General features: G+C 43.2%; 1 protein-coding gene across 7 annotated transcripts in view; it reads right to left on the bottom strand.

Moving 5' to 3' along the window:
* LOC111157569 (RIC8 guanine nucleotide exchange factor B) overlaps positions 1-6151 on the bottom strand; it is a 97809-nt gene extending 91658 nt beyond the window's left edge. For 5 of the 7 annotated variants that reach the window (XR_002641307.1, XR_002641308.1, XM_022519090.1 and 2 more), the window contains exon 1: positions 5954-6151. Coding sequence is in view for 5 of the 7 variants with exons in the window: in XM_022519090.1 (XP_022374798.1) it covers positions 5954-6037 (84 nt within the window). In the remaining 2 variants the exon portion in view is untranslated. The remainder of the gene's footprint in view (positions 1-5953) is intronic. The other 2 variants (XM_022519091.1, XM_022519087.1) reach the window with 1 other exon arrangement.
* Between the last annotated feature and the right edge of the window lie 6968 nt (positions 6152-13119).

Consider the following 13119-nt stretch of genomic DNA (forward strand, 5'->3'; position numbering starts at 1 on the left):
TCAAGACATATGATAATAAATTGCACTCAGAGACCAAGAAAGCTGATTTTTTCCCATTATATGTGAAATATTAAATTCATAAATTATCTGGGATAAATGAACCTGGTTGCCAATATAATGGTTCTCCTCAACTTTTTCTGGCATTTGTGGTAAAGGAACAGAGAATGAAATCATCTTTTGGAAAGACCCTCATTAAGTTATAAAAATATCTTTCAGACAATTTCTACATAGAATTTATCTTTTAAGGTGATAATTTAGAATAGTACCAAGGACTAAATTTCCTGTTGCTTTTAAACGCAAGGCTGATCCGGTCATAAAACCACAACATTAACAAAGAAAGAAAGAAGAAAAGCTTTCAAAAGCCCTAACTAGCATGAGGGCTTAATTTAATTAGAAAATATACTCGCATGTAGGCAATACAAATTGAATTTTGAATGTGCCAATCTATTCAGAAGCTCAGCCCTCTATGATTATTTGGATCCAAAGATGTTGGCTTCTCTAGGGCTGGTTTCTTTGATACAACTTAGATTGTACCTAATCTGTTTAGTACTTCTAGCCCTTATTCTATACCTTTTCAAAGGCTGAAAGGGAAGGGAAGGGGAACTAGCAACTCTGGCTATAAATACCTTTATGGAACTGCCAGCCAACAGCCAGCCAACTCACCTTCTTTATATGCTTAATTTCCAGATGAACAGGAGCAACAAGTCAAATATAAACTAAAGAGTAAAACCATTGTTCAATTTAGAGACCAAGTAAACTAGGAACAGCTCCGTGATAGACCAGACTTTTAAGAGGACTCCTCCCTGTAGGTTTTATATCCCATGAGTAGGCTCTAAAAAGCTCAGGTTTAGGAGTCAGACGGCACTGGGTTTGAGTACAGTCCTGTTGTTTACTAAAAAGTGTGACCTTGGTCAAGTTATCCAACTTTATTACCTGTCAGAGTTTCCTTATCTTTTATGTATGGCACCTTGCACATTGCAGGTGTTCAATAAGTGGCCGCTATTGTTATTATAGCATGGCCTATGATGTGGCATCTAGCCAAATACTGACCTACTAGAGAACTAGGAGTCATTTCATATTTTAGAAGATATACTCAAACAGTACTGATACAAGGGAATTTGCCTACTGGGTGTGTGTGTGTGTGTGTGTGTGTGTGTGTTGTGCTGTATTTCACGAATAGAGATTATTCCTAGAACTAAACGCCAGTAACTGAGATTGTATAATTCAGTCTGGAAACAAGAACAAGGTATAACAAAGAACAGCTCATTAAACATGCTCCTCTGCGAAAAATCTGTGGAATGAGCTCAAAGAGTCAGAACTCAACCTCAAACTGGAAAGCAAAAAGTCCTCTGACATGGACCAGGATATTTACATACCCTATTCAAATGTGTGGCCTGTATTTCTAGAACTGGCTCAATATTAGGTCCCTATCCATCAGGTTCTTCTAGCACATAAATGAAGAGCTTGCTGCGATCAGTATCATTTTCTTTTCTTATGAGGAGTACTCTTGGAGACCTACCTACTTCCCCATATCTTATATAACTGTTATCTTTAATTTGGTCATAAATTTGTCATATTTCCAAAATGGAATCCTGCTGGAGATTGCTATGGGATAATCATAAATCCAGGTAGTCTCTACGGCTACCAAGCCATCTCTCTATCATCATAGTTGACGACTCTAGGCTCAGTCTCTTCACTTATTAACTAAAGGGGACAGATCCAATTACCTTTGAGATTCCTTCTAGTCTAAATATCCTCTGATTCAAGGAGCTAAGATAATACTGTATATCTCGGGGCCGTTGATCACTGTTCTGATAATCCTAACAACACCATGAGACGGTAATCTCTCTACTATATCTGTTTTTTTTTTAAAGATTTTATTTATTTTGACACAGAGAGAGAGAGAGCACACGAGTGGGGGGCATGGGGGGAGAAGAGGCAGAGGGAGAAGCAAACTCCCCATTGAACAAGAAGCCTGATGTGGGACTTGATCACAGGAGTCTGGGATCATGACCTGAGCTGAAGGCAGATACTTAGCTGACTGAGCCACCCAGGCCCCCCTCTAGTAAATCTGTTATCAGAACAGGACTTGAAGGAGGAGGAGCCTGGACAGCCTACACTAGACCAATCCATATGTCCCATAATTAATAGCTCACTCTATAACTGGAGTGGAGGTGATTAGGATCCAACGGTAACCAAAGGAAGTACTGTATTGGTCCTGAAAACATTTTTCTCTTCTGTGCTCAAAAACACAGAACAGACGGGGTAAAGGCAACATGACCTTGCAAAAAGAGTCCTGGGTATGGAATCTAAAGAACATGGATATGGAATCTGCCACTTCTAGCTATACGCCCTTGAGCCCATAGGTAGTCACTTGTCTTTCTGAATCTCAATTTCCTATTCCCTGTGAAAGAGAATACTTCTATCTTTCTCATAAGTAATAATGTAAGAGAATTATATGTGATGACGTGTGAAAATGCTTGGGATAGATAATACATAGAACATAGCAAGCACTCAATGAAGGTTAACAGGTGAATTGAGACAAATGAAAAAGAGTAACCATTCTCTCTATTTGTTTTTTAATACTTTCCTATGCTAGGTCAACTTGCATTATGCCCCTGAAAAACAGACAAGTTTCATTTTTTTCTGGGATAGATGGAACCTCCCTCTCCCCAGAATAACAAGGGTCAGGGAATGAAGGAAGAAGGCTTGAAAATTAGAGTCTCAGTAATACAGTAGAAATTAGATGTTGCTACCTGGAGCCAGATAGGTAACTATGCTCTAAACAAGGTACAAGGTATTTTGCTACCCATTAGAAAATATAAGGGTCAAGGAAAAAGAAAGGCTGGAGTATATTTCCCTAATTTTTTGTTAAATCAGGCTACATCAACTCAGTACTACAGGTTTAACTCCTGCCTTCCTCACTGCCAGGTACTGTTTTAAGTGCTTTAGACATAAAACTCACTTAATCCTGACAACAAACCTATGCTGTAGGTACTATTATTGTCCCTGTTTGACAGGTAAGGAAACTGAGCCACAACAAAGTTATGTAACTTGTCCTAGGCCACATAGATGGTGAGTTGAAAATCAGAGTCCAGGCAGTCTGGCTCCAGAGCCTGTGCTATGGCCACAGGATGTCCTGAGTACCTTGATCACTAGAACTATAACTCACTGAGTAAGCGCCTCCTAGGTGCACTGTGTTCAGTGTACAGCATTAAACTTCAGTTAATTTAAGCCATATGATAACTTAGGTAATAGTATCCCTATTTTACAGATTAGTAAGCCAAGACTCAGGCTTAAAATAACATCCATAGCCATGAAGCCAATAAAAGGCAGATTTGAACCAAAATTTATCTGACTCTAAATTCTACCTTCTTTCCACTATCTGGCGGGAACAGCCCATTAAACATGCTCCTCTGCAAAAATCTGTGGAATGAGCTCAAAGAGTTGGAACTCAACCTCAAACTGGAAAGCAAAAAGTCCTCTTACATGGTCCAGGCTATTTACATACCCTACTCAAATGTATACACTGTGTTTCTAGAACTGTCCCAAGTTCTAGCTTTATTAGAGAAATAAGGTAGCATAAAGAACGTCGTCCTCCAAATAACAAACCTGTCACTTTCCCTGTACATCGTTCATTTCCATTCTTGGTTAGACTCCTCAATGTCCCTAAACATTTCTCAAATCTATTTTTCCAGATGAGGAAAATGAAGCACACAGTATTCAGCTACTTAAGGGTTTTAGACTCCATATCCCATAGAGCTGGGTAGTTTAATTTCACCTCCCCATTTTTTATTGCCAGACCACCACAGTCATACTTCCCCTTCCTATTCATCTGCCTCCAAGGTCTCCCTTGCCTTGAGGGGCAAAGCCCCATTGCCAATATGAACCTTAGCTATTTTCTTTGTACGCCAGCCCTACTATAATCAGCATTAAACATGAGAGCTCTTTTCTGAAGGAGCTGACTGACAGGGCTCGTGTCAAATCAGAGCATTCTCAGGCATGGCTCAAAGAGTACTTCAGGAATACTGCCTTAAATAATATACACTGGGCACTATAACTTTAAAAACATTCCCAATGTGAAAGGAGAGCTGGAGATGTCCAGAAGCTAAACTCTGACAGCACCTGGCCAGGAGTAGTAAGTGGAAACCAACCTGGAGGGAGATCAAGGAGAGGAAGAGATAAACTCAAGGAATCAAATCTGGAGTTCTGGTCAGCTTAGACATGAAGGGAAGGAGAAATATTGAAGAAAGTGGTAAGATCCAGTTGGGGGTTTTTCCTCCTCCCTTCTCTAAAGAAGAAAGTTCCTATTTATTGCTGGATATCTGGCATATAGTAATTGCAAAATAAATACTCATTGATTCAACACCCATTCTTTTGAAAATCAGTTGGTAGCTGCCTCAATTTCTTTTTGGAAAGGAGTTACAAATCAGGTTAAATGAATATAATCTCCACAATATGTACACCTATGCCTTAAATGAATTTCTCCTAAATTAGGCAGATACACAATAGTAAAGCGTATCAAAGAGTGGAAGAGCAAGATACAAACAGAATTTAATCAAGCCATACATCCTCCCAGAGAAAGCAACATAGTAGTGTAGAAAGAGCTGTCAGACAACCTATATTCAAATCCCAGCCCCATCTCTAAGTGACTGTGTGGACTTAGGGCAACATTATCCTAAATGTCATTTGGGAAATGGGGAATACCACCACTTTCCTCACAGGGTTTTTGGGAAGATGAAATGGAAATGAAGGTGTCTTATCTTTGGATCTTCTCCACCCAGGGCAGAAACGGCACAATGGCAGCTCAATCATACAAAGTACAATAAAGTGCAGTGGTGGGCACACAGCAAACACAGAAGGGGAAACTACGAGAGGGAGCAAGTGAAAGGAAGAAGATGCTGTATCTAAGGTGAGACTTGGTGTTGGCTGTTTTCACAGAAGTGAGTAGTCAGTCAATTCCTATAAAGTAATCTCCTGAATGAAGAATAAAGGTGTGATATGCTACCTTTTGAAGTGCGCATGTAAAATTCCTGGAAGGAGAAGTAATGGAGAGCTAACGGTTCTTGGAGAAACATTCAGAGAAGTGACTGGGATCTATAACAAGATACCTTTTTACTGCACAGTTGTAAAGTGGAAAGAACAATTAATGGTTTGAAGACCTCAGTTGGAATCCCAGCTCACAAGGATGACCTTGGGCAAGTTACTTAACAGAGACAATCTCAATTGCAAAATGAAGATAAAACCTCACAGGACTGCTGTTGAGATTAAATGAGATGATGGATGGGAAAGCTGTTAATCCGATACATGTACTAGGTATTATTCGGAGTCAGAATCTACCCCCAACTTACAACATAGTACGTCCATGACCTTGGCATGATTTCAGTTCTTAACGCCTCGGTTTTCTCATCTATAAAATGGGAAGGATGGTACCATCTACCCTATAAACACCCTGAGAATCAAGTTTGACCATACAGGAGACATCAAGCCTTGAAAGTGTGCGGTGCTGTAGGCATACAAAGAATTGCCATCGTGGCTGATAGGTTTTATGCCTATCAAGGGCCGTGTTTAAGCACGGAAACACGGATTTTCATGCTATACAGGTGAGGAAGCCTCGCGTGCACTTAGGCATCCCAGAGTGGGGCACGGGGCACAGGGCACCGACGCACATCTACGGATTCCGGGGGTGTGACTTGCACGCTTGGGAGGAGGACCACAGGACAGCCTGCTGGGCCGGAATCAGAGGAGTGGGCGCCAGAGTGGGGGCAGGGGGATGCAGGATGCACGGACGGGGAAGGCTGGGGGCACAAACACGCATGCCCAAGCCGGAAACGTTTTCGGGGGAGAGTAACGCGCATCCCCGGAATGAAGGGGGTTGGGAGGGATGCGAGGTGCAAGCCCCGAGGGCGGCCCGGGGGTGCTCTACCGCACGCCCGGGTCCAGGGCTCTTTACCTTATCGCTGTAATCCCTCAGGACCCGCTCGATAGCCCCCGCCTCGCCGGCCCGGACGATGTAGAGGGCGCGCTCCTCATCCATGGCCGCAGGTGCGGGGGAGCCGCGGCCGCTCTGCGCGCCCAAGCCGCTGCCTCCAGGTAAACGCCTCGCGCCCCCGCTCGCTCGCTCGTTCCCAGCTTCCTTCCTTCCCTCCTTCCCTCCCTCCCTCCTGCCTCCAACCCGCCAGCCTCCGCCCGGGCTGGGCCGACGTCACCGCCCCTCAACTTTCACCCCGCGACGTCACGGTCCCCCAGCAACCGGCGCCTCGCGGCCGCCCCCGTCAAGGCCCAGGACTCGATAGAGGCCTGACGAGCGGCCTGAGGCGGGGTCAGTCCCGAGGCCTGGCTTACTCTCCTGCCTCTCCCTCCCTCGGACAAGAGTCCAGCCTTTTAAGTGGGCGCTTGCAGACAGAACTGTTTTTCTCTGCTGACCCTCCTCTATGAATCATTCTCCTCAGCTGACGAGAGCTACCCGGCTCTTCTCCTCCCCTCAAAGAGCCAACACCTAAATGGACTACAATTCCCTGCGTTCGTTGGGGGCATTCCCCTCTTCCAACTAATTTACTGGTTTGCCGAATGGCATGCCGGGATTAGTAGTCATCCAGCGGGAAAGACTTCCCGCCAAAGGCATGCTGGGAGCTGTGGTCCGGCCAGGGCCGGAAACGGGAGTCCCGGGGCCGCTCGAGGCCGGCGGCGAGGAGACCGTTAAGGGGAGGGTGTAAGCGTCGGCTCTGCCTCCTTTTTGTTCCTATCGGAGCTGACTGTCCTGCTCTAGCCTTGGCTGGTCGGGCAGGTTGACAGTCGCGGAAACTGGCATCCCGTGGTGGGAACTGCCGAGCACCGGTTTAATTCCCTCTTTTTCTCGTTTAGCGGTTTCGGTCTCTCCGAAATTCTTTCCTTCCTCCCCTTTTTTTGCGGTCATGTTATGATGTATTCGGCAGCAGTAATGTGGGAAATTGCAGGCACTTATCTGGATAAAAGGTCTTTTTTTTTTCCCCCTTAGTAATAGTCGCTGCCACGTATCGCGTGCCGCGGGGGCTCCAGACTCAGTGATAGGTGGTCGCCATGCAGCTTCTGATTCTCGCGACACGCAGATTTTTGCGGAAGCTAAGGAACCCCGATAGGTTAGGACAAATTTGTAATTTGTCCTAAGTCACATAGCTGGTAAATGGGAATGAGAGATTTAAATCCGGGTCTTCCCCCAAAGACAGCTGCTCTACACCCTCCAGTCCTGTAATAATACTGATGTCTTAGTGATGATAGTGGCGATGCGGAAAGTGAAGGTGAAAGAGGCTCAGGTTTGCTAAATGTTTTTACTATGTGCCATTTTCCTGTTACATACTTCACCTGTGTCCTCTCAGTCGGTGTCTCACAAAGTCAACAAGTACTTGAGAACCTGTGTTGTGCCCAGCACTCTTCAATAAAGTTCAGTACTGCTCAGTGTAGGTACAGTGGGCCCCAAATAACGCCCCTGCTCTTACGGGGCTTCCATGCTAGTGCTTAACCCTTTGAGGGAGGTACTGTTCTCTTTTTATTCTCACTTTAAGATGAAGAAACAGTCTTGGGGAGGTTAATAGAGTAATATACCAAGATTGGACAATTTGGAAACAACCTGAACTCCGAATCTATGCTCTTTTTGCTCTCCCAAGCTATTTGTTAGAGAATGGGTGAATTTCCCGAGTAATTCTCACTTCCATTCCAAGCAACCTTCACCAAAAATCCTCTTTAATGCCTCTTCTGCCCATGTCGACCTCCTGAGCTGTGCGGAAGAGGAACTAGAGGGGACAAAAATCTGTTCATCTCATAATTATTCTACTTCTTCTATGTGTCAGATGCTGTGCTAGCTCTGGGAATTTGGTGATAAAAAGGAATATGGAATCTAAGCTCATGGAGTTTTTGGTCTTTCCCTGGATTATACTTTTCATGCAGCAGACATTTATTGAGCATACTTGTTGAGCCAGGCCCTGGAGTACATGCTGTGCCCATAATAAACTAATTCAGAAAGATTTTAATCTATCTCTTGAAATCAAAAGTACAGTTTCTGGGGTGCCTGAGTGGCTCAGTGGGTTAAAGCCTCTGCCTTCGACTCAGGTCATGATCCCAGGGTCCTGGGATTGAGCCCTGCATCGGTCTCTCCGCTCAGCAGGGAGCCTGCTTCCCCCTCTCTCGGTCTCTGCCTGCCTCTCTGCCTACTTGTGATCTCTGTCAAATGAATAAAATCTTAAAAAAAAAAAAAAGTACAGTTCTTAGAGGTGTTGCAGTAATAATAAGCTACGTTCCTTAGATAATAGTAATATCTTGCAATTGTTTTTACAGTGTACAAAACATTTTAATATACACTGTCTCAATGGATCGTTGAGGAAGGTACTGTTCCCATTTATAGATAAGAAAATAGGCTCAGATGAGCTAGGTAACAAGAGCTAGGACTCAAACTGAGAGCTTTAAGGTAATAGTATTTGGGTGCCTACTCTGTGTCTAGTAGTATATTACATGCCTTTTGGGTAACCATAGATTTATTTTTGGAACAAGGGCACCAGGACAGGATACTAACAAGCATGAAGTATCTGAGTTGAGATATTTCTTTTATAGAATTTTTAAAAAGACTTTATTTGAGAGAGAGAGCAGGAGAGAGCATGAGCTGGGCTGTGGGGAGGGGCAGAGAGAGAGGGAGAAGCAGGCTCCCTACTGAGCAGGAAGCCTGATGTGGGGCTCTATCCCAGGACCCCAAGATCATGACCTGAGCCACCCAGGTGCCCTGAGATGTTTCTTTTAAAGAGGGTCTTAGACATGGATTCAAAATGTCTGTTTACCAGAAATAGGCTTATGTTTTTAGCCTCCAACCCTGTACTTCTAAAAAGAGATTTTAAAAAAATGTAAAACCACATCAATTAACAACTTGGGAAATTGCACTTTAGTAATTTTAATTAAGCACTAATATTCTGATTTTATAAATCAAAAGGATCTTTGACTCTAATTCAAGTCATCCTTTGACCACTGACGAGACTCTGGTCCCAGAAACATTAAGTGACTTGTCCAAAGTCAATAGTTAAAAGCAGACTCTGGGACTAGAGCCTAGACTAGCTAAATCCTGGTCACTACATCACTTTACCTCCCTGAATATTTAGTTATGTGATACTTTCAGTGACTAGAGCTTCTAGTCCAGCATAGCTCCAGTTCCTGTTGATTCTTGGGTGGCATGGTACTGAAGAATTAGGATTTAGAGCCCAGATAATAAAAAAAATACATAAGTATTTATAAGTCGTTGCTCTAAAAGATAGTAATATAATGATTTTATACATATATTTATTCTATTCATATGTATATTCTATACATATATTCACATAGTGCTTTACTCTTCTCAGATATCTCCAAATAGATCATCTGATTTAATCCTCCTAATGGCTGAAAAATGCAAGGTCAATAGGACAGGCACTATCTTCCTTTTTATAGAGAAAAGGGAAGTTCAGTGTGTTGATTAGCTTGCTCACAAGCAATAAGTCTATAAATAATTGGTATAGTTAAGGGTTAGAAGTGCACTGGGCTCTGATAGCATAAAATGTTATGGACCGGGGCCAGTGAAAAAAACCCACAAATACCTATTAGTCATTTCTTTTAGACTTTGATATATCCCCTTGTGGCATTTCCTCTGCTGTGACAATGGACTCAATGGAATGTGCCAGATTGGTCTTTAAGGAGTACCTGGTGCTAACAGCTTTTAAAATCCAAATCTTGTATGTGCGTGGGTGAGCGCGCGCGCACACACACACACACACACACACACACACACACACTTTATACATTTTCTATAGAAGAAATCAGAAATTTAAGAAAAAAACAGTTTGCTCTACTTGCTACAGCCCCTGAACCAGAGAATTCCACTAATTCAGGACATGACCTGTCACACAGGAATCACCTTGCCACTGTGTCAGGCTACTTGCTCAATCTCTCTTAAGTCACAGAATCTTCAGCTATAAAATAAAGGGGTTGGTCCAGATAGTATCTTAGTTCTCAGTTCCAAAACTCCATGATTCCAAGAACAACAAAACCATATTTGATCATGCTCAGTCTTTAGAAAAATCTGTTAATCAGGGTGAGGTTGTAGGAATCAGTATGTGCCAATCAAATACCAATGTATTGCAAATCATTGCAAATCATTGCTTGGGCACAGCTGCAAAGATTCTGATTCAGTTGATCTGTGGTGAGGTCTTGATAGCTGTAAATGCTTCCAAGTTGATTTGAGTGAGCAGTCAGGGTTGAGAACCACTGGGCCAAGATTTTGATAGAGTATCAACCACAACTAGTTTTTCCATAGACTTATCAAACTCGTGTGCCTGTGACCCGTTAGTCTTTGAGAATTCAGAATAACCTAGCAGATAAAAGTGATTTTTATTTCATTTTCTACCAATAATCCCCCTTTTGTAGTGAAGCTAATTAACATGGTCTGTTCCTTTAACAAATATTTGGTGCTTATTGGAGCACAGTGTTGTGCTAGGCATCCCCCCCCCCAAAAAAAAATAAAAGTGAGTGAAAAGTGAGTAGAAACCATTTATCTTGTCCTTTGGGGGTCTAAGAAACAGCCAGGCAATCCATGAATCTTTTCTAGCAGGAAGGGGAGAATTGAGCACTGTGCAAATCAAAGCAAGATACACATTGATGGGAAGACAAGGAAGCAGAGAAGCCTTCCTGGAGAAGGTGAATTATAAAGAGAGAATAGTGGAGAGAGCTTGGATGGCTGGCAGACCGGGGGGAGGGATGCCTTGAGAGGAGTTCAAGAGACCAAAATTAGTGAGACACTTATTGAAAAATACCAACCTGGTTAAACTTGAAAGCCAGCAGTGGAGATTCCTTAAGAGGTCAGTTGGTCAGTGGGATAAGTAAAAGTTAAATCCGAGACACAATTCATTATCAATGATGACCCCACAGCCAACCAGTGCAACTTCAGTTTGTGGAATGTGATGTTCCTGAAAACATTCTCTTACCATGCCATATGACAAAGATAAATAACACTGGGAAAACAGGAGAGGGTCTGTTGCCAGCTAGTGTCAGATAATTGTGCAGATTATTTTAATTTCTCAGGTATCATAAAATTAGAGTTGGACTGGATGACTTCAAAGTTTTGTTTTGTTTTGTTTTAACGCCTAAAAATCTGGGGCACCTGGGCTCAACGGGTTAAAGCCTCTGCCTTCGGCTCAGGTCATGATCCCAGGGTCCTGGGATCGAGACCCACATCGGGCTCTCTGCTCAGCCGGGAGCCTGCTTCCTCCTTTCTCTCTCTCTGCCTGCCTCTCTGCCTATTTGTGATCTCTGTCTGTCAAATAAATAAAAAATTAAAAAAAAAAAAAAACCTCCTAAAAATCTCTGTTTACTCGATCCAGCCTTTTAGCACCTTTATTAGGTTCCTCAGGCATATTCCCAGTATTTTAATTGCTAAAATTGAACCCATGCTGTTAGTCCTTCTATCGTTGTTTAATATTGACTGTCCACAGTGGGACTCTCAAATGAAGCACACAAAATGGGCTCTGCCCTTTAGGAGTTTTTATTTATCCAAGAGCTGGAATGTGGGTCAGACCTATTTGCATCTTGCTGGCTTGGAATCCCATCCAACACCTCTTGGGAAAACCCAGCGCTTTGGGTGGCAATGCTGTCATGTGGCAAAAGGCCCCGGGACCGGGGATTGGAAAACCTGGATTTGAGTCCCGACTCTCTGTGTGCATCTCAGAAGCCCATCATTTGTGAAATTCTTTAAAACCCCTACTGACAACCGATTTTTTGTATCTAACAGGAAAACTTGAAAGCCGAAAGACTCGTTTGAATTTTAACTCTGTCCCTGGGTGTTCAGGGATAAGTCACTCACCCTCTTTGAGCATTGATTTTTCTCAGCTGTAGCGAGCATTATAAAACTTTGGAGGGTTACAAGAGATGGCCATCCAAGTGGGCAGCACAGCAGCCCCAGTGTGGAGTAACCCCTGAAATGTTAGCTGAACTGGAATGAAAAATGCAGCCTCCCTCACAATGATGGGAAGATCCGGGGATAAAGGTCATGTTATTCCTACTGGTGTACAAACACACGAGTTTTGTTGTTGCTGATGTGTAACAACAGAATAGTAATTCTAGCACACTGCTTTGGTCTTTCAGCCTTGAAGTTAATGTCTTTAAGGCTGACACAATTTAACAGGGGATAGGACAGTTTGGGGACATTGTCATATATGTGTATGTGTAAGTAAGGAGACTAAAACACTCAAAACACACACACACACACACACACACACACACACACACACACACACCCATATCCGTGTCTTTGCAATTAAGTGTTTGAGATTCACACAAGTCAGAAGAAATATATTCTCAAAGCCCGTCTTTCCACTACTTGCTTTTTAACTGTTTAGGCAGTAAAGCATTAATTTACTTACCAACATTTGATTAAACTCTTAAGGTTCAACCCTAGGAGGAGGCAGGAGGGGACAAAGGATTATTGTCATTCATCATCAACACATTTTAGTCTTCCCCTCCAGTTGCCTATGAAGGATTAGCATTTCCCTGAAAGGAGGAGGACAGAATAAATTGCGTCTACCGCCAAAGAACTGCCAGCTCCTTTCAGCTGGGGGCACATACCGGGAGCTTTTCCCATATTAGTCAGCTTTATCTCAACTTTTGGGCAGTGCCTACATCTGAATTTCATGGGTTTCAGGGTCAGTCAAAACAGAATTGTGGGGTTGTTGAGGTCAGAGGCCACTGCTGTCAAAGGGTAGTGACCTGAACAGCAAGAGGTAGCCAGGCTCCCCCCCACCGCCTCCCCCCTTCAAATGACTTCATTCTCCTGAATACTTGGCTCATTGCACCTCCCCTGCAGAGTCTTTTTTCAACCTGCTAATAAAAATCCTCCTGTGACCTGGTATTTTTTTTTTTTTTACATTATTACTGATTTTCTTTTGTTCCTGTTTCTGTGTAGAATGACCCAATCTTGGTCCTTGATCATGTATTGTTCGTAGGTACCCTGGGAAATGACAGAGGGAAAGCTCGCGTGCTGTTGACTTACAGTTAGTGGAATGCCACCTCGGGCGTGGGGGAAGGATCTGGTGCCCAGCTTAGAGACTGCCCTCATTGAGCACACACAAGAATTTC

The sequence above is a fragment of the Enhydra lutris genome, unplaced genomic scaffold (assembly GCF_002288905.1).
Source record: "Enhydra lutris kenyoni isolate GAN:26980312 unplaced genomic scaffold, ASM228890v2 scaffoldscaffold55, whole genome shotgun sequence".
NCBI lineage: Eukaryota > Metazoa > Chordata > Mammalia > Carnivora > Mustelidae > Enhydra > Enhydra lutris.